This window comes from Rutidosis leptorrhynchoides, chromosome 2 (assembly GCF_046630445.1).
Source record: "Rutidosis leptorrhynchoides isolate AG116_Rl617_1_P2 chromosome 2, CSIRO_AGI_Rlap_v1, whole genome shotgun sequence".
NCBI lineage: Eukaryota > Viridiplantae > Streptophyta > Magnoliopsida > Asterales > Asteraceae > Rutidosis > Rutidosis leptorrhynchoides.
This window is the reverse complement of record NC_092334.1, coordinates 648097055-648119762: the sequence shown is the minus strand read 5'-3', so window position 1 is coordinate 648119762 and position 22708 is coordinate 648097055. Positions and strand designations below refer to the sequence as shown.

General features: G+C 32.7%; 1 protein-coding gene across 3 annotated transcripts; it reads left to right on the top strand.

Moving 5' to 3' along the window:
• Positions 1 to 2433: 2433 nt before the first annotated feature.
• On the top strand, positions 2434 to 7487 carry LOC139893770 (AT-hook motif nuclear-localized protein 10-like). Of its 3 annotated transcripts, none has more exons than XM_071876957.1 (6): positions 2434 to 2497; positions 2913 to 3500; positions 4150 to 4211; positions 4967 to 5098; positions 5781 to 5942; positions 6927 to 7487. In XM_071876957.1, the coding sequence occupies exons 2-6, from the start codon at positions 2915 to 2917 to the stop codon at positions 7134 to 7136; spliced, it is 1152 nt and encodes a 383-aa protein (XP_071733058.1). In that variant the 5' UTR covers positions 2434 to 2497; positions 2913 to 2914; the 3' UTR covers positions 7137 to 7487. The 3 variants fall into 3 exon arrangements, with proteins under 3 accessions (XP_071733058.1, XP_071733060.1, XP_071733059.1); XM_071876959.1 differs by lacking the exon at positions 2434 to 2497 and adding an exon at positions 2682 to 2777; XM_071876958.1 differs by lacking the exon at positions 2434 to 2497 and having other exon boundaries at positions 2784 to 3500.
• Positions 7488 to 22708: the final 15221 nt, after the last annotated feature.

Genomic DNA, 22708 nt, shown 5'->3' with positions numbered 1-22708 from the left:
ATATATAAAAGTATATTTTATTACATAAATTTAATATAGAATTTTATCTATTAATAAATAAATTATATTATTACTCTAATAAATCTTTTAAAAATATTTAAAAATATAAAACGACGATATTTAAACTATATATTAATCATGTATAGATTTTTGGAAATTATTTTGAGTCAAATTTACTTTTGTTGACTTTTGCATATTAGTCTCGAGCATTAGGATTGTGGTACACTATGACTTGACCTAATTTGTTAGACAAATATTGACCAACACATAATTATATATAATTAATTTAGGTTCGTGAATCCGAGGCCAACCTTGCACTTGTTCAATGACGTTATATGTATTTTTACTACGAAATACAGTATGGTGAGTTTCATTTGCCTTTTTACCCTTTATATTTTTGGGACTGAGAATACATGCGCTTTTATAAATGTTTGACGAAATAGACACAAGTAATTGAAACTACATTCTATGGTTGAATTATCGAAATCGAATATGCCCCTTTTTATTAAAGTCTGGTAATCTAAGAATTAGGGAACAGACACCCTAATTGACGCGAATCCTAAAGATAGATCTATTGGGCCTAACAAACCCCATCCAAAGTACCGGATGCTTTAGTACTTCGAAATTTATATTATGTCCGAAGGAGGATCCCGGAATGATAGGGGATATTCTTATATGTATCTAGTTAATGTCGGTTACCAGGTGTTCACCATATGAATGATTATTTTTGTCTCTATGTATGGGACGTATATTTATGAGAACTGGAAATGAAATTCTTGTGGTCTATTAAAATGATGGAAATAAATGATTATGATAAACTAATGAACTCACTAACCTTTTGGTTGACACTTTAAAGCATGTTTATTCTCAGGTGTTAAAGAAATCTTTCGCTGTGCATTTGCTCATTTTAAAGATATTACTTGGAGTCTTTCATAGCATATTTCGAAGAACGTTGCATTCGAGTCATTGAGTTCATCAAAGATTATTATTAAATTAATTTATAGTTGGATAGTGGATATTATGAAATGGTATGCATGCTTGTCAATTTTCAATGTAAAGAAAGTTTGTCTTTTAAAAACGAATGCAATGTTTGTAAAATGTATCATATAGAGGTCAAATGCCTCGCAATGTAATCAACTATTGTGAATCGTTTATAATGTATATGAACGGGTCCTTTCAAAATAGACACAAGTGATCAAAAACTACATTCTATGGTTGGATTATCGAAATCGAATATGCCCCTTTTTAGCTTGGTAGCCTAAGAATTAGGGAAATGACCCCTAATTGACGCGAATCCTAAAGATAGATCTATGGACCTTGACATGTCCCATTCGGGTTACGAATGCTTTAGTACTTCGATTATCATGTCCGATGAGAGTCCCGGAATGATGGGGATATTCTATATGCATCCTGTTAGTTCGGTTATCAAGCGTTCAACATATGAATGATTTTTATCTCTATGCAGTTTGCGAAATGCCTGATATGAGATGTATATTTATGGAAATGAAAATCTTGTGCTCTATTAAATTAATGGAAATGTTTGCTTATGATAAACCTATGAACTCACCAACTTTTTGGTTGACACTTTAAAGCATGTTTATTCTCAGGTATGAAAGAAATCCTCCGCTGTGCATTTGCTCATATTAGAGATTTTACTTGGAGTCATTCATGACATATTTCAAAAGACGTTGCATTCGAGTCGTCGAGTTCATCAAGATTATTACTAAGTCAATTATAGTTGGATATACTATGAAATGATATGCATGCCGTCAACTTTCGATGTAATGAAAGTTTGTCTTTTAAAAACGAATGCAATGTTTGTAAAATGTATCATATAGAGGTCAGGTACCTCGCGATGTAACCAATTGTAATGTATTCGTCCAGATGGATTAGGACGGGTCATGAAAAAATAATATAATAATAAAATAATATAATTATATTATTAAATTAATATAATATTTAAATATTTATAAAATAAATAGAATAATATATAATACATAATAAATATAATAATAAATATAAATATAAATATAATAATAAGAAGAAGAACAATAAATAAACAATTACTCTAATTTGAAATACCTAAAAAGTACCCCAATAAATATAATACGAAAGTGAGTGAGTGAGTAATAAATAAGATACGATAAAGATCTTGTTCTCCTAACCAATATAGCGACTCACTATTTTTTTTTATATTTTAAATTAAGAAAAAAAGGTCCGTAAAAAACAAGTTATTTAAAAGTGGATGTATTTTGAATTTCAAAAACCCTAATAATTAAAACACTCACCAATTTGTTATCATTTCATTATTAATTATAAAATTATAATTATAATTATAATTATATTGTATAATTATAATTTTATTTTATTTATTATATTTTTTCAATTTTATTTATAAATCAATTTATATCTCATTTCGAATTTCTACAAACCCTTGAAATTGATTCTGCTCAATAATATAATCTTCCCTTAATTTCTCCGCAATTGAAATTTATCTGTAAGTATATCATAACTTTTCCCAGTTTTTCTCAAATTTTCTCTTTAATTTATTTAATTTAATTTAATATCTGGTAATTTTTTTTTCAAGTAACTGTAAATTTGTGAAAAAATAAAATCAGTTTTCAAATATATGGTCTTTTGTTTACCGTAATTAATTATGTGTCGTTTATTTCTTTTTATCTAATTTTGTTATTGCAGGGTAGAAATTTAGAATTTTGATTTTGAAAAGAATTAGGGTTTTTAGGTTAGCTCAATTAGGTTATTCAACTTAAATTATGGTAAATTTGTGTAATTGGTAGCTAATTTCAGTTTTGAAGTTAAAAAAATTCAATTTTTTTTCTATCACATCTTCATTTCTAACAACTGATCTTGTTATATTATTACAGTTAAATTTTCTTAATATATTTGTACAGATATGAACGGATCTGATTCTGGACGAATTTACGAGCCGGTGATGTCGCCGGTGACGTCACAGCCGCCGGTCAACCGCATGTACACTTCCGGTGTATCTGGTGGATTCAGTATTGCTACTGATGTAATGTCTAGCAGTGGTGGTGGTGATGGTGGTCGTGGTGGTGGCAGTGCAGGTTTCCACCATAATATCAATATTAACGAGCACGGCGGCCACGGTGTCGGTGAAACGGTGGTGAAAAAAAGGGGGAGACCGAGGAAATACGCGCCGGACGGTACTATGTCACCGTCTGCTGCCGCCAGGGCGGCAAAGTTGATTCCGGTCAATACCGCGTCTGCTGTTTCGTTGAACGGAGCAATCGAACCGCCGCATGCGGCAGTTCCGGTGCCTTTTTCGGCGGCTCCGGTGCCGGTTTCGGCGGCTCCGGTGCCTATTTCGGCAGCTCCGGTGCCTGTTTCGGCAGCACCGGTGCCTATTTCGGCAGCACCGGTTAGTTCGGTTCCTATGGAGGATGGTTTTGTATCTGAGAAGAAGGTTAGGGGTAGGCCGCCTGGTTCGACAAACAAGAAACTGAAAATCGAATCTTTTGGTAAAGATCTTTTAATCTTTACTTTACTGAACACTATTTTGCGAAAAAGTTTTAATCTTTTTTACTTTTTGTTTATAAATTGTGAAGGATTTTAGCTAGAAAATTTATGTTGCTTCAGTTTTTTGCTAATTAATGGTAGCTAATGCTAGAAAATTAAGTGTCTGAATTTGAAGTTTGGGTCAATTTAAATCCAAATTTGTTGGTTTGTATATAATAATATCTTGTTAGACATGTGATAGTGGGACATGGAATGTTTGTTTGACTTTTAGTCTGATTAGTTTCTGTTTGACTTCACTATATTCTTGTGTGTTTGGACCTCATATTTTGTTGACTTTTCCTTTGATGCTGTGATACTATAAAGTGATGAGGGTTTCCGTGTTCGGTTTACCCACGAGAGTGGGTATTTTTATTCTGATGTATGCGGTTTAAAACCATTTATTTTTCATGTGCTTTTAATACTAAAAAATGTGATGAAACTAACGGGAATAATGTTTCATTCATTGTTGGGTACGACTATTGGGTAATTGGTCTGTCGATAGTATTGAAATTTTCCACAAGATATTGGGGCATGTATATACATGTATGCATATGATATTTACTAAAATGGTTCCTCTTATAATTATAATAATGGAAATCCGTATATTTGCAGGATCGGCTGGATCGGCTGGATCTGCCTTTTCTCCACATATCATCGTAGTGCAGCCTGGAGAGGTTACTTTTTCCCCGTTCTTATCTTCATCTTGATGATATTTAACTTCAAAATGTCATCATGTTAATATATTTTAACTGATTTTGAAACTATTATAGCTATTCATAAGAACATTGAAGCATGATATATGTTGCTAAAAGGAAAGTGAGAAATTTACTTAAATAGTGTGAAAACTGGACGCTGTTTTCATTATTTTGTGACTGTTTATCTGGTCTTTTGGACCGAATTCAGTGTTACCCTTGTTTTTTACGGTTTATAAATATACATGAAGACATGTATATACAGGGGCGAATCTATGTTTAAGCCCGTGGGTCACCACTAGTTTGAACATTTTTATTATAAAGTACATTCAAATTGTATGGGACACCACTAAATTTAATCATAGGAACCCATATATTTTTTTATAGTTTTTTTAGGTAAACAACCATTATACTCTTCAAATTGTATAGGACACTAACACTACTATTTTTAACTATAGGACATCATTTATTTTTAGAATTTATAATTTTTTTCCCAAGTAAACAACCACTAAGTAGCATTCAAATATACTTAGTACTGGGAAAAAAAAATTCAGGACCCCATTGAGTTTTGATTATGGACCGCCACTGTGTATACATGATATTCTGCAAATTATGCTCGTGCTGTTCTTAATGCTATAAATGATGTTCTAGTTACATTCATGACTCATCAGTTATTTGCAGTTTATACAGTATTTTGTTCCATATTAATGTTCAAATTATATTATATGGATTTTCAGGATGTGTTAAACAAGATCATGTCATTTTCTCAAAATGGACCAAGGGCGGTATGCATCATGTCTGGCATTGGTGTCATTACTAATGTGACACTTCGCCAAGCCGCAACTTCGGGTGGAACTGCAACATATGAGGTTTGTCTGGTTTTTATTATCTACGATCTAATTGGTTGTTCAGTGTAATTGTCAAAATTTTGACTCGTAGTGTAACTAAGAAATTAGAGTACTACCAACACATTTAATAATACTAAATTAGTGATAATCATTATATGGTGTAAATAACATTGTTCTAAAAAAAACCTCGATTACTCCCGATTAATCCGTGATTACTACACTTTAAGAACAGACCGATTCGATTTTCCAATATCCGTTTGATTAATAGGTCAACATCGGATTTGTTGGTCAAAGTCGCTCAAAGTCAGAATTGGTCAACATCTTAACATGTATTTAAACTAGAATTTAAGAGTTTTTGAACAAATGAACGATTATGTTTATGTTTTTAGACAATTAGGTTAAAGTTTAAGTTATTTTTTATGGTTTTCTTTTATATTTACACATAATTTTGAAATTCATTAATTAAATGTATATAAAGTCCAGTCCGATTAATCCCTTCCGATTACTCCCTCCAAAGTCCCGACTCAGTATTCCCCGAATAACGAGTTTTGCAACCTTGGTATATAGTATCATGTATCATTTCGTATAATAATCGATTTATAGCTGCAGTTAATGAATAAGTATAGTTTTAGTAAGAAATTTTTAGGAAATCAACTCGGATTTCAGATATATCAAAATCTGACAATATCTTTATCTCATGCAGGGGCGTTTTGACATATTGGCTCTTTCTGGTTCGTTTGTGCGATCAGAGTTATATGGCCAGCGCACAAGGACCGGTGGATTAAGCATCACATTAGCTGGACCAGATGGTCGGGTATTTGGTGGTGTTGTAGCTGGACTCTTGACGGCTGCATCTCCTGTTCAGGTCATACCTAATTTTTCAATCTGTATTTATCGACGTGCTTGTTGATTTTTAACCGCAAGTTCGTTTGTTAATGCGTTGTGGCCGAGACTAAAAGCATGCATTTCAGATACATAATATAATTCTGATTGGTTAGATCAAATCTAATATAATTCTGATTGGTTAGATCAAATCTAATAACTTCAGCTCCTCTTTTGAACCTAAACCTCGATTAAGCATGATATTAAGGGTATACATATTCGAAACTATATTAAGCATGTTTCATATATAGCTCAGAGTTTGATACGCCACGTACCATCTACATTAGTGCCACGTCATCATTTCAGAAAAATAATTTACATAATCAAGGTTGGGTATATTCATGGTTGTGGTGGCAATTGCGACGGTTTGGTGACTAGCCGGTCTCGTTTAGTCCAAAAACGTCTAATTAGTCGCTGAACGCCAAAAAATCAGGTCAAAGTGAGTCAACGACGATCAAAAGTTGACTTTTTGTCTGGTCTTGTTCTGGTAAACCCGTTCAAAAATTTGCTCAGAAAAACTTGTTCTGGTAAACCCATTTAAAAATTAGCTGAGAAAAGCACCGACTTACATTGTATCCCTTAACTATAAATTAATAAATACACTCTAATAATCATACTAGTATATACTATAATATTATTATTTGTACCAACACCACATCATCTTATTTGTAAATTATTTATTAATAAATAGCTACGTTTGAAATATTTATATCTAAAATTCAACATTGGTCGGCGTCTGTCTCGACCCCGTCATGACTGACTCGTCTTCGTGTCGAGCCTTTTTCAACCTTGGGTATATTAGATGAATTTTCATGGTACCTGCTTTGATGTTAATTTTATTCTGTTTATATATCTTGATTTATAAAAAAACATGTAACTTATAATTATATTATAATCCATATGATAAATGCTTCTTGGTTATCACATTTGTTGAAGTAAGCAACATTGTTTCTGTAATGTGATGCAGGTTATCGTAGGAAGTTTTCTTCCTGAGAATAGTAGAGAACTGGATAACCATGTAGAACCATTGAACGTTACACCAGCTAACCACGGCACAGGACCAAGCAGCTCACAATCTCATGGGACCATGAGCGAGTCATCAGGTCGAGCCGGGAGTCCATTGAACCGAGGTACCGAAAGTAGCCCTCAAGGCATGGCAAACATGCCATGGAAGTGATGTTTCTAGCAGATACAAAAATCTATGGACTAGGGTTGAGGGTATAATTGTAATTTAGTTTAGCCTATTGTGTAACTTTTGTAGTTGAGTTACATAAGGGTTGGGACCCCATGTAGGTGTTTTCTAGCAGAACCTTGATTTTTGCTGGACCAGATCTTGTTTTCCCGGGCCTCTATGATCAAATCCAATGCAATTTATAAATATGAAAAAGCGTTATGCACAAGTCATTTTTAGCATTGTATCATTGGATTTGGTCATAACCCTGATTAATTTATGTATTATGATATGATTGTTAGAACAGCCCTTTTCTTCTCCTATAACCTGTCATATGTATTATGTTTGTTTGTGTACATGTTGCTCCTATACTTTGTCATTAGAAGTGTGGTTTTTCATTCTTGACCACTTGTGTATACTAAACTCAATTCTATGTCTTATGTGTTGTAAGATGTAATGGAAACAATTGATCATTGTAGATTGAGATGGGTTAAAATCTTTAAGTGGTGTGTATGGGGAATTTTTAAAGTGGGTTCGATTGAGTTGACTCGGATGGAAACTGAGACAAAATCTTAAAAAAAAAAAAAAAAGCTAAGTATATGAGGCGGCTATGTGGGGGCCAATTTTCAAATTGGGTTCCATTTGTTATACTTTTCCACATTTGAGTCGAGATCAGGGATGACAATGTATCGGATATGGATTGGGTGATGCCATATCCATATCTATATTCATTTAGTTTTTGTTCATCTATATCCATTTAGTTTCAGATCATCCGTCTATATCCATATTTAATTGATTAAGCGGGTTAATGGATATGAATATTAAAAAAAATGTTATAGTATTTTTTAATATGCGATTAAAACGTAAACGTAGTACAATAAAAATATGTAGTATATGACATGACATTAAAAATTCTATCCATAAAAGTGTGTAATTTTTGTCGAAGATATAACACAATTTGCTAAACTTATTATAAAACACTGATTATAAAAAATTAAATATGAAATTTGTAAGTTTATTTTGTTAGATATACATGTTTTATTGTAATATATTATAGTTATTTCATTATAGGGTTGAAAGCAAAATATAAATTTAATGGTAAATGAGCTTGTAATAGTAAATATATAAGAATATATCTATATTTATGTATTTGTAAAGAATATATCTATATTTATGTATTTGTATACGTATTTCGGGTGGTAATGGATATATCCATGGATGAAACTTTTCATCCATGTCCATATCCATATCAATTTAGGTTCATCCATATACGTATTCATATCCATTTAGGTTCATCCATATCCATCACGAAGCGGGTGGATCGGGTGGCCATTGCCATCCCTAGTCGAGATGGTGAATTTTTGACCATTAAATTTTAGGGTATATTACCAAAATGCCCAAAAAAAATTCACCTCATGCACTGGAGCCCAAAATTTTTTTTTTTTTTTTTGACAAAATGCGCTTGCAAGACGCAAGGGTCATTGCGACCTTGCGTCCTTGCGTCATTTGCTTAAAAATTTAGGGTTGAATGACAACTATTACCTGGCAGTCCACACTTTTGCACGAATTCGCAAACATGCAAAAACACACATATAAAGCCGATCCGCAAAAACGCAAGCACAAACGCAAATTTCTCTTCATCCCATCATTCGCTACTACCAGATTGTCCTCCATCATCACCTCCACTACCACCAAACCCCCTCTCGCCACCACCGGTCACCTTGTATTCCCTTTTATTCCCGTCGCAACAAGACCAAGCTTTCACGCAAAACAAATCGAGTTTTCGAGAAAAATCAACCAAATAATCAACCTTGCAACGATGGCGAGCAACCAGGTTATTGATTAGTTCGCTGTTTATGTGCGTTTTATACCTTTTTTTTTGTGTTCGATGGGAATTGTATAAGTGTGCACACCAACTGCTCGATGAAATGTCTGTTTGAATTGTGTTTGTGTTTATTGAAGTACATACGTTGATTAATGATATTCAACAGTATTGTGCATATATGTTGGGGTGAAACAAACATTATTAGCTCGTAAAAATATGGTAATTGACCATGCGCAAGAACAAGTTTGCGTCCTTGCGTATCGTACGTTAGTGAACTGTCAAGACCCTACTTTTTCCGTTATCTTTTACCGTTTATTATTTAACGTCCGTTAATTGTTATTCGTACCACGTCATTTCTATGACCTATATTATTATTTTAGTAATAATATATTAATTATTAGGTGTTATGTGAATATTTGTATTCATATTTTAATTTGCACGTTTATACAAATCGTGAATTTCTATCCGGCGAATCTTTTCGATTTTCAAACCAACGGTCGAGCTTTTGGGATTTTTAAATCCAAATTATTTTAAATATGATATTTTAATGTCATATGTTTATATATAGTGTTTATATATATTTTTCGTCGCGTATTTAATATCTCTCCGAATAATTAATCGCGTAGTCCCGTTTTCGCGTTTCGGGTTTCGTTCGAGCGTTCGGGCCACAAGTTATTCAACATAAATCAAAATTGGGCTAAGTGGGACCCACCCCCATGCCATGTTCGGCCGAATACATGGGGAGGGGGTATTCCCCTTTTGTTTTCCCTTTTTCCCATTTTATTTTCATTCCATCTTTTACACTAGTAACCTAAACTTTAATTTTCTCTCAAACCCTTCTCCTCCCTCTCCCTTGACCGCCTTTTTTCATCATCACCATCATCATCATCCTTCATCAAATAAAGCTTGGATCATCATATCATTTGCATAAACGCGTTCCTCTCGTTCTCCTCTACAAGTTCATATCACTCAATTCTCGATTAGGGTATAAACCCTAACCCTAGATTTTTGATTTTACATTTATTTTACTGTGTTTTCATGTTATAATGATAGTATGATGATTATATGTTATTGTATTGTTGATAGTATGCGTAGAAATGCTCGATTATATATGTTTTCGGTTTGATTGTTTTGGGACAACGGTTTGTTTGATCTTTTCTGTAAACATAACTTATATAAAAGTTAAATTAAAGTGTCTAGATGTGTTCCTCTCATCAAGACATTAATTTTAGACTCCGAATTCATGTTATTTCGATTCCCGGAACACAAGTTATGATTAAAATGGTTTTTTATTGAAATCAAAATGTAAAAACGAATTGATTCAGGTATGGTCCGACTTTGTGACTACTTTTGGAGTCTTTAGGGTGTACTAGTGTGTTAGGGTTGATGATTGGATGAACTTTCATGTTCGGGTCATCGAAATCCGAGCCACGGATCACCCGTTATGACTAAAACATGTTTTTGAACGGATTAAAGCTCCAAGTTGAATAATGGCTGTAGGTCATGACTTGATGGCTGTTCTTGGGGTGTTCTTGAGCACACTAATGTGTCGGGTGGGTCGGTTAGGCGAAGATATATACAAGACTCGCAGAAAACTGATTCCCGGGGCTCAAGTTATGACCCGATGAACTTTTAATTAAAACTTATGGTTATTAAATAATACTTATGATATAAATAATGATTTTCATTATTAATAAATTACTTATGATATAACAAGTAATTATTTTAATTTAAGACTTATGATATATATATATATTTATTATATCATTTATTAATTAATTATGATTTAATTAAACAATTAATTAAACTTATGATTAATAATACTTTTATTATTAATGAAAAATACTTATGATAAGTATTAAACTTATGTTATGAGATCATTATAATAAGACTTATAATAAAGATTAATTAATTATTTAATTATTATAAGGCTTAGTTATTATTTAATTATAATTTAATTATTAAATACTTATGATTTAATAATTTTTTTTTTTGAACGGCAAGCTTGCATCAGTCCGGACCGAAGCCTAGTCATCATTTGCACACACACACGCGTTCGGACAGGAAACCCGAACCACACTCAGGGGACCCGACCCTTAAACCATCCCATACGGGGCAGGCGGGCCAGACCTTAGTCCCGGAGCGGGTCGGTAAAACCTTCCCTTTGGGCCACCCTCAAGGAATTTCTTTCAAATAATATCTTTTGTAGGTGACGAGGCTCGAACTTGAGACCTCTATCCCGACGGGGGTGCTAGGCACCACCACATGTCCACTTAGCCAAAGCTGTTAGAAACTTATGATATGATTAATAATTCGTTATTAATTAATAATACATATGATATGATTAAAATTTATTATTGATTAATAAGACTTATATTATGATTAATATTTAATTAATTAAATACTTATGTTATATTAATTATATCATTTAAACTTATGTTAACTTTAATAATTCATTTTAATTTAATTAAACTTATGTCATGGCATAATTATACATATATGCCTTTAAATAACATTATAACTTATATTATTATTATAACTTATACTTTAAAAATTAATGTTGACTATGTTTGACCAAGGTTGACTTTTGAGTTGACTTTCGATTGACTTTGACTTTTAGTTGACTTTTGTTGACTTTCTAATTAAGGAAACTTTCCTAACTTATAAAATTTTCAAATATAGCAACTTTCTAAATATGAAAACTTTCAAAAAATAGAAACTTTCCTAAAATAGAAACTTTCCTAAAATAGAAAGTACGTGTCCTTACGCTGTTCTGATCAAACCGAAGCATGTTGAGTGTTGTTCTATGTCTACTTGCAACAAATACTATAGCTATCATACTAAGACTTGACCTAAGTTAGTTATTTATATCGACCTGCTTTATTTATAGGTCGGCGTTGTGATCATTCTTGATCACTTTACTTCATTTGCTGTTCGCATTTTGTGTGGTTACTTCCTTTGCTTTAAGGTGAGTTATAGTCCCGTTTTTCATACTTTTTAAAGTATTTTGGGATGTGATTACATGCATTTTGTTTTACGTTTAGACACAAGTGGCAATTAAATTTAAATTATTCATTATGGGTTGAACAAAAATATTCCCTAGTCTGGTAACTGTAATCACTGGTTTCTACTGGTGAACGCGAATTCTATGGATAGATCTATCGGGTTTGACAACCTCATTTCGAGCTAGTCGCGCTCGCAATTTATAATCGAAATGTATTAGTACTTCGTATTTATTTGAAGATACACTTGTTCGGTGTATATATATTGTGTTTGGCAAGGGTAAATAAAGGGTTAAGTGGTTACCAGGTGGCTCATTGATAATGGAATAATGTTTTATGTTTTCTAACATTTTAAATCTTGTGGTCTAAATTTTATACGTTTATTTAAACCTATAATTCACTCAACATTTTTTTGACAGTTTACTCGCATGTTTTCACATGTACTTGAGTTTGGTTGATGCTTCCGCTGTGTTAGAAGAGTCTGCATGCATTTGGGCAGATTTTGTTAAACATTTATGAAACTTTGAACTTGCATTCTATTTTTGGATAATTTATACTTGTGGGTATTGGTTGACAATGTTTTATGTCAACTTTAGTTTTTAATATGTTGGGTTGTTTAAACTACATATTTTGGTAAATTTCCTTTTTGGGAAACTTTTGAATAAAAGAATGCAAATGTTGTTTATTAAATTCATTTAAGTTCGATCAACCTGTGGGACCAAGTGACGGAGCCATTAAGTGTATTGACGGGGCCATCACAGTTGGTATCAGAGCTCTGGTTGTAGGGAACTAGGCGGTCATAATGTGGCCAACCTGTGGTTTTTAGGGTACATTAGAGTCTAGTCTACAGCCCGGCCCTTCTTGATATAGTATTATTATGCATTTCATTTCGTATGAGTAATAATTATAATTTATTATTGCTTATGATATTTCTATTTTGTATGTGGTTTGTGGTTTTACTGTTTGCACATGTCGGCTTCAAGCAACAATTTCGTTCCTGCCCCTGTTTCCCCGTCTGCTGCTAAATGCCGTGCTCGTCAGCCTTTGATCGATGACCCTGTTAACTACTACATGGCTACTATCACTCATATGACCAGGACATATACGAATGAGACTCGTATTGATGCTCTTAGCGACTGTATGCGTGTCTTGCCGCATAACGAGGTGATGGATGAGATTAGAGCTGCTATGGATTCGTTCATTAGCTTCAAGAATAAGATCGAGTTCGAGACTAGGAAGCGTAACCGTGAGGTGGACGCTAAGTTCGAGGCTCTTGAGAGCGTGGTTCGTGGTTTGAAGACGGAGTTGGAGGATGTGAAAGGAAAGTTGAGGAAGTATGAGACTCTTGACGAGCCTCATACCGGCCCAGCTTATCACACCAGCTCCAAACAGATGTGATGTGATATCATGAGTGATTATTTTATTTCATGGACTATTTATCCTTTTTATACATTCATTTTTGGGTGATGTACGACGTTTTGCCGAGGATTTTGTTATGGGATATTTTCATTTATGTATGGATGGTTATTTCTTTTATAACATTTGTTATCATTATCATATTTTTATTCTGATATTGTGACTCTTGGCATGTTATATTATGCGTAATATAGTTCATGTATGTTAGGTGCTATGTATGTTGTATGATTTCTATCATAAAGTATGTATGCATGTGGTGGCTATTTCTATAACTATCATAACTGTCATGTTATTACTCATAGTGTTCATTGACTATTATTTTAATGGTTAATCTTTTTGTGTTCGATCTATTTCTTTATAACACTGGTATTATTCTTAGTACTAACGGTTGTGTTATTCTGTTTTGAAGATCATGCCTCCCCGTGAGTCCAATGAAGCTCGCATGCAACGCCTAATTTCTGAAGGGATAGCAGCTGCTATGGCAGCTAATGCTAATGTTAATGCCAACAACCAGGTGTGATGCTCCCACAAGACTTTTATGGCAATTCGTTCACAAGAATTCAGTGACACCGAAGGACCCATTGGACTTACTCGTTGGTTTGAGAAGATTGAGTCTATTTTTCGGGTTAGTAGAGTCCGAGATGAGGATAAGGTTAGTTTTGCAAGCTGCACTCTTAAAGACAGTGCTTTAACTTAGTGGAACAATCTGGTTAGTAGTTTGGGTAATGATGCTGCTTATGGTTTAACTTGGAATAATTTTAAAGACAGAATTGTGACGACCCGGAAATTTCTGACCAAATTTAAACTTAATCTTTAACGTTTCCGACACGATAAGCAAAGTCTGTAAAACTGAATCTCAATATTTTTTTTTAAAACTATTCAATTACCCATCGACTGTTCTCGACGATTCGCGAACAATTATGTGTATATAGATACATATATATACTATAACTTAAAAACGTAACAATGTATTAATTGTATGATACTGTGCATTAAACTTATTGGTTTAAATATCTATTTGAATATATATGATAAGTTGGAATATTAATAGTATGAATAACTTGCGACGTGTATTTAAAACGTGTTTATGAATATTGAGAATAGATATTAACTTGGTTATAAAATGTTTGATAAATACTATTATATTAATAAATAACGTGGCAATGTGATAGTGCTCCAAATGAACATATATTTAGGCACAATATCCTTCCAATATGTAAAGCTTTTAGTTACAATTGTTCTATTTTTATGTAATATTCGTTTAAATAAATAAGTGCGAAGACAAAAGAAGAAAACGACGATTTAAAGACGCAAATGACCAAAAAGCTCAAATGAACAAGATATAATTCAAGTGGTTCCATTTATTGATAAGAAACGCCTAAAAATGACAAGAGTACGAGCTGCGGAACGCAAACTACAAGATATCTCCGCGTACGAAAGGACGTTCGAAAATCCGGAACCGGGACCTGAGCCAACTATCAACGCGCGACGCAACGGACCTAAAATTACAAGTCAACTATGTACAAGAATATATATAATATATATATATATATATATATATATATATATATATATAAAATTAATATAAATTATATATATTATATATATTTAAATAAAACGTCGGCAAACTAGAAAACAAAGTGATTGAGCTGGATCCAGCTGGCCATGCGATCGCATGGCCTGGCTGCCTTATTCCCATGCGATCGCATGGCAGGGAAATGGTGGCCAGGTCCTATAAAAGCCAGCGAATTCGACGAGTTTTATACATCTTTTTCTTTTCCTTCTCTGTAACAAAAACATATATATATATATATATATATATATATATATATATATATATATATATATATATTATAATATTAAGTTTAAATTAAGTTTAATAATAATTGGGTTAATGTAAGAAATGTTTTAAGGTTTTGTAAGTCGAAATTCTGTCCGTGCAACGCTACACAATTAATCACCACTGTAAGCTATGTTCTTCCTTTTTAATTTAATGTCTCGTGACTAAGTTATTATTATGCTTATTTGAGCCAAAGTAATCGTGATGTTAGAATAAATATTAAGACGGGGTTATTAGATTTTGTACCATAATTAAGGTTTGGACAAAAGACCGAGACTTGTGAACATTGGACTATTGACTATTAATAGGTAGGGGGTATTGTCTAATTGAACGACAACTCATTGGAACCTGTCGAACCTATCTTCAAATTAGTTAAACTAAAAATTATTAAATTGATTACGAATGTCCTATTTAGTGACGTTTATACGACATCGTTTACAATCATTTAATTAATTATTCGGTTTGGGTAATTGATTATTCATTCTGATCAAGTGGGTAAATTAATATTCATGGACTAATTATAATAGGTGTGGATTACATACAAAGATAATTGGTGTAATTGTTAACAAAGTAATAAAACCTTGGATTACACACAGTCGATAACCTGGTGTAATCATTAAACAAAGTATTAAAACCTTGTTACAGTTCGAATCCCTAATTAGTTGGAATATTTGACTTCGGGAATAAGGTTAATTTGACGAGCATTTTATAATTATGACCGATGGACTATTATGGATAAAAACCAAATAGGTATCAAATAATCCAGGACAAAGGACAATTAACCCAGGGTAATAAATTAAAATCAAAACGTCAAACATCATGATTACGGAAGTTTAAATAAGCATAATACTTTTATTTCATATTTCATCGTACCTTTATTTATTGTCATTTTAATTACTGCAATTTACTTATTCGCAATTTAAATTTTGTCATTTATATTATCTTCATTTATCTTTACGCTTTATTTAAAATCGACAAACCGGTCACTAAACGGTAAAACCCCCCTTTTATAATAATAATAATATTACTTATATATATATATTTATACAAATATAATTTAAAATATATATAGCGTTAAACTCAGCTAGCTCCCTGTGGAACGAACCGGACTTACTAAAAACTACACTACTCTACGATTAGGTACACTGCCTATAAGTGTTGTAGCAAGGTTTAGGTATATCCCATCTATATAAATAAATAAAACTTGTATCATATTACGCCGCATTTCATATTAAAAATAATACTATTTCGTACTACACCTCGCATAACATCAAGTTTTTGGCGCCGCTGCCGGGGAACCAGCGAAACGCTATATTTTTACTTTATATTTCTTATCTCTAATTTTGTAAAAATATTTTGTATTTATATAAAAACATATAAAAAATAAAAAAATAAAAAATAAAAAATTTCTAAATATATATATCTATATATATAAGTGTTTAAATCTACATATATAATTTTAAGATATATAAAATTAAAAAATATTTTATTTTTAGAATTTTAAATATACGTTTTTTTATATAAATATTTTATATAAATTAAAATCAGAAAATAAAATAAAAAATAAAAAAATAAGTAATTGGGCCGAGCCTGTTCGAAGCCCAATCTGCTTCTGGTATCTTGTTCCATGCGATCGCATGGCCCGAGTGACCAATATTCATGCGATCGCATGAGGGACACTGACAGGCCAGAAACCTTGGACTGCATTAATTACATAGGGTTTTAATTTTATAATAATAATTATTATTAAGGTTTCGTTATAATATTAAATAGTTTTTAGTTTTAATTTATATTTTGTAATATTAAGTTTTAATATTATTATTAAATATATAGATTAATATTTTTATAAAATAATAATTTAAAAATAATATCTTTATAAAATTTGTATTTTTATCATTTTAGTTATAATCTGCATTTTTATCGTTTATTTCGTAATATTTATCATTTGCTATATAGTTTTAAGTTTAGTATTTTGCCGTAGTTAATTTTATTTTTCTAAATTTTTAGGTTTTGCCGTAAAATCCCTTAAGTGTTTTTTTTAGAATTAAGATTTAGGCGCTTTAGAATTTTACGACGCCGTTTATATATTCTAGTGCATAATTAAGTTATTGCCGTTTTGGATATAGAATTCCTTTTAAGCCTTAATACCTTTAGGCACAACTTTTTAGATTTAATTTTTTTAGACTTTTAAGTTTCGACGTTTTTCTTTTCTTTTTTTTTTCGACGCGCTTTTTCTTTTTCATTTCTACGCTCTAGTTTTTAGGATATAGATTTTTATTTCAAAATTTCGACAAAAAATTATTTTAAGTGGTTAAATTGATAGACATCCAAAATTTTCTGATTCGTAGTAATAGTTAGATTTGTTAGTGGCGAGTTGTGGGCTTCCGATTTATAGGGTCCTGGTTACCTGCTGCATCTATTGGCTATTCGAAACGTGGGCAAAATCAGAAAAAGTCTATTAATTTGATAACTTATATAATTTTTATTTTTATAACTAATAGGATATTCAGTGAATGCACCGAGCAAAACGTTCACCACCTTTCATACGTTCACCACCCGTAACCCGATCAAGACATCTAGCCAATATTATCGCCGTTGATTTTTTTTAGAATAGTCATCTAGTCGACCAAGTACTCCAATTCATGAAACAACCCAACCCGTATTAAACCCGGCCCATAAATTTTTTTCCTTTTAATACGCGTTAAATAATACTTTAGGTCCCAATTGTGTTTCCATAAACATCTTTAATACAATAGAAGGTTTAATAACCTTAAAACATTTAATACATTAGTTAATTGTCCAAACGGATATACACGACCCGACTAGTTTAGTTTTCAACCAAAACCGAGCATGGTGATTTGGGACTTTTAGGGTTTTCGTGGTTGACTAATTTTGACTAGAGTCAAAATTAGGGTTTGTTGAGGATTATGACTCGAATGTCGATTCGATGAGGTTTGTAAACTTAAAATGGATTAAGTTGAAGTATAAAACCGAGTTAAACATGTTTTGGTGTCAAAACTTGTAAATGGTGAGATTTTGACCTTATGGGTCAAAATTAGGGTTTATGGGCTATTTTGAGAACGATAGGCGTTTAACACCTATGATTGGGTTTAATTGGCATATTAGGACCATTTTCACTCGTGTTAGTGATTATTGGTTAGTTTGGGCGCGGTTTGTACTTGGAAGTGCATTTGGGTCGAATTTGCACTAAGTGTCAAATTGGGTTGGTTTGTAAATCCAATCTAAGTCTGTTGTTGAATTTGTGATAATGGAATAGGTACTTTCCATTGACGAGTTATGGATTATTTGGAAGCGTTCATCAAGGCAACAAGGTGAGTGTTAATATCCTATATGCATATGTATGTGTAGGATGGGTGCGGGTCGGGTGAAGTGGTTCTCGGTTATAGAGCTCACTTCACATATAGGTGGTTTTGATGGACTTATGTATAGGTCTAATTGGCACGGTTGTGCGTTTTGGTTGACCTCCTTTTGGCGAGGTGTACACTTGTGTGTACGTTATCACATGTATTGTGATGTGATTTTGGATAACCCCGATGTGGTGGATTTTATAATCCCGTGACCGTGGGTTTTGGTATTGTTGAGAAGTGAATCGCGTGTAGTTCGGATTCACGATGACTCGTGTAGTTCGGTGATCTTATTGAGGTAGTGATCTCGTGTGTTTTCGGATTCACTAAGGCTCGTGTAGTTCGGCCAACCTCAACGTTGTTGTGTTAGTGAAGATAGTAATCTCGTGTGGTTTCGGATTACTAAGGCTCGTGTAGTTTGGCCAATCTTCATGGTGGTGTTTGGTATTCGGTAATGGGTTAAGGGGTTAACCTTATTCGTTTATATATATATATATATATATATATATATATATATATATATATATATATATATATATATATATATATATATATATATATATATATATATATATATTGTTGTATTGTCGTGATGTAGCTAACCCTCCGGGTGTAGCTTATTGACGTTGTTCACATCGTCGTTGGTGAACTTACACTTTGTTGATATCTTTAGCTTGTTGCTTAGAGATAGTACGTTATGCTTAGTGTAGTTGCCTTATACATGGATGCTTCGGTATGCGGTATTTGATATTTGTGTAGCGTGTCCATTTTATACATATATATTTATGTAGTATATTATCATTCACTCAGCGTTAGCTTACCCTCTCGTTGTTGATATTTTTATAGGTTCGCATGTTTGGCGGCTCGGGTAAGCTTGGGGATTAGAGATCTTGGCTAGGTTGCTAAGAAGATCTTGCTTTTGTATTCGATTAGGATTTGGTTAGCGTAGTCCCAAATCACCATGCTCGGTTTTAGTTGGAAACTAAACTAGTCGGGTCGTGTATGTCTGTTTGGACAATTAACTAATGTATTAAATGTTTTAAGGTTATTAAACATTCTATTGTATTAAAAATGTTTATGGAAACACAATTGGGACCTAAAGTATTATTTAACGCGTATTAAAAGGAAAAAATTTTATGGGCCGGGTTTAATACGGGTTGGGTTGTTTCAAGTGGTATCAGAGCATGGTCTAAGGGATTTAGGTGACTTGAGATAGGTGCCTAGACTTAGACTTGTGTGTGTGCTTAATTTGTTGCGGGACTTGTAGGATTACGGGTCGGAATGGGTTTAGTTAGTGCCTTGTATATAGTTGGACTAACGTTTGTATTAGTAATGTGGATATTATTAATATGTTATTGTGTTGTGATTATAATTCTCGCGTGTGTTTATATCGCGTAGGATTTTGTTTGTGTTTGTTTATATCATCGAGCGAGGCGGTCGTTCTACTAACGAGTTGATACGGTGTGTATGCGTAATAAAGACTTGCAAACCTTATTACGGGTGCAAATCGGGTCTAGCAAGTGATGTACGACGAGTGTTGAGCAAGATGGGGCGGTGCTATGCGTGTTGTTTTATACGTTCGTGGACTAATCGTTTTGCATTCTTTAGAATGACGACGCGAAACGAGATCGAGACGAATGACGAGGAGTTTAACTCTAGAGTTGCGGCCGCCGTTGCGGAGCAAATGAGTGCGTTTCGAGAAGAAATGGATAGGAATTATTCCGAATTTCGGGGTAGTAGTGAAATGGAGCGTTGTCTTAAGAGCTTCATAAGGACTAAACCCCCGATGTATGACGGGAAACCGGATCCTTTGGTAAGCACAACTTGGATCTCGGATGTCGAAGGGTGTTTTCATACTATTGAATGCCCTCCTGAGAAGAAGACAAGACTCGCTACTAGTTTTTGCGGGGTAGGGCAAAGGATTGGTTGGATGGTAAGATTGATCTTGTTGGTGGTGAACCGTTTATGGCGATATCTGTAGTGACCCGAACTTTTCCATGTTTATATATATTAATTGAGATTGATATTTACATGATTAAATGTTTCCAACATGTTAAGCAATCAAACTTGTTAAGACTTGATTAATTAAAATATGTTTCATATAGACAATTGACCACCCAAGTTGACCGGTGATTCACGAACGTTAAAACTTGTAAAAACTATATGATGACATATATATATGGATATATATATATATAGTAAACATGATACTATGATAAGTAAACATATCATTAAGTATATTAACAATGAACTACATATGTAAAAACAAGACTACTAACTTAATGATTTTTAAACGAGACATATATGTAACGATTATCGTTGTAAAGACATTTAATGTATATATATATATCATATTAAGAGATATTCATACATGATAATATCATGATAATATAATAATTTAAAATCTCATTTGATATTATAAACATTGGGTTAACAACATTTAACAAGATCGTTAACCTAAAGGTTTCAAAACAACACTTACATGTAACGACTAACGATGACTTAACGACTCAGTTAAAATGTATATACATGTAGTGTTTTAATATGTATTTATACACTTTTGAAAGACTTCAATACACTTATCAAAATACTTCTACTTAACAAAAATGCTTACAATTACATCCTCGTTCAGTTTCATCAACAATTCTACTCGTATGCACCCGTATTCGTACTCGTACAATACACAGCTTTTAGATGTATGTACTATTGGTATATACACTCCAATGATCAGCTCTTAGCAGCCCATGTGAGTCACCTAACACATGTGGGAACCATCATTTGGCAACTAGCATGAAATATCTCATAAAATTATAAAAATATGAGTAATCATTCATGACTTATTTACATGAAAACAAAATTACATATCCTTTATATCTAATCCATACACCAACGACTAAAAACACCTACAAACACTTTCATTCTTCAATTTTCTTCATCTAATTGATCTCTCTCAAGTTCTATCTTCAAGTTCTAAGTGTTCTTCATATATTCTACAAGTTCTAGTTACATAAAATCAAGAATACTTTCAAGTTTGCTAGCTCACTTCCAATCTTGTAAGGTGATCATCCAATCTCAAGAAATCTTTGTTTCTTACAGTAGGTTATCATTCTAATACAAGGTAATAATCATATTCAAACTTTGGTTCAATTTCTATAACTATAACAATCTTATTTCAAGTGATGATCTTACTTGAACTTGTTTTCGTGTCATGATTCTGCTTCAAGAACTTCGAGCCATCCAAGGATCCGTTGAAGCTAGATCCATTTTTCTCTTTTCCAGTAGGTTTATCCAAGGAACTTAAGGTAGTAATGATGTTCATAACATCATTCGATTCATACATATAAAGCTATCTTATTCGAAGGTTTAAACTTGTAATCACTAGAACATAGTTTAGTTAATTCTAAACTTGTTCGCAAACAAAAGTTAATCCTTCTAACTTGACTTTTAAAATCAACTAAACACATGTTCTATATCTATATGATATGCTAACTTAATGATTTAAACCTGGAGACACGAAAAACACCGTAAAACCGGATTTACGCCGTCTATATGTGAATGTTGGAGTTAGCTATACAGGGTTGAGGTTGATTCCAAAATATATATAGTTTGAGTTGTGATCAATACTGAGATACGTATACACTGGGTCGTGGATTGATTCAAGATAATATTTATCGATTTATTTCTGTACATCTAACTGTGGACAACTAGTTGTAGGTTACTAACAAGGACAGCTTAATTAATAAACTTAAAACATCAAAATATATTAAAAGTGTTGTAAATATATTTTGAACATATTTTGATATTTATGTATATATTGTTATAGGTTCGTGAATCAACCAGTGGCCAAGTCTTACTTCTCGAAGAAGTAAAAATCTGTGAATGTGAGTTATAGTCCCACTTTTAAAATCTAATATTTTTGGGATGAGAATACATGCAGGTTTTATAAATGATTTACAAAATAGACACAAGTACGTGAAACTACATTCTATGGTTGAATTATCGAAATTGAATATGCCCCTTTTTATTAAGTCTGGTAATCTAAGAATTAGGGAACAGACACCCTAATTGACGCGAATCCTAAAGATAGATCTATTGGGCCTAACAAACCCCATCCAAAGTACCGGATGCTT

Bases quoted from the DNA above. Each gene is read 5' to 3' on its own strand.
- LOC139893770 (XM_071876957.1), top strand. From the start codon at position 2,915: ATGAACGGATCTGATTCTGGACGAATTTACGAGCCGGTGATGTCGCCG. The intron at 4,212-4,966 runs GTTACTTTTTCC...ATGGATTTTCAG, and splicing joins TCGTAGTGCAGCCTGGAGAG to GATGTGTTAAACAAGATCAT. The intron at 5,943-6,926 runs GTCATACCTAAT...AATGTGATGCAG, and splicing joins CGGCTGCATCTCCTGTTCAG to GTTATCGTAGGAAGTTTTCT.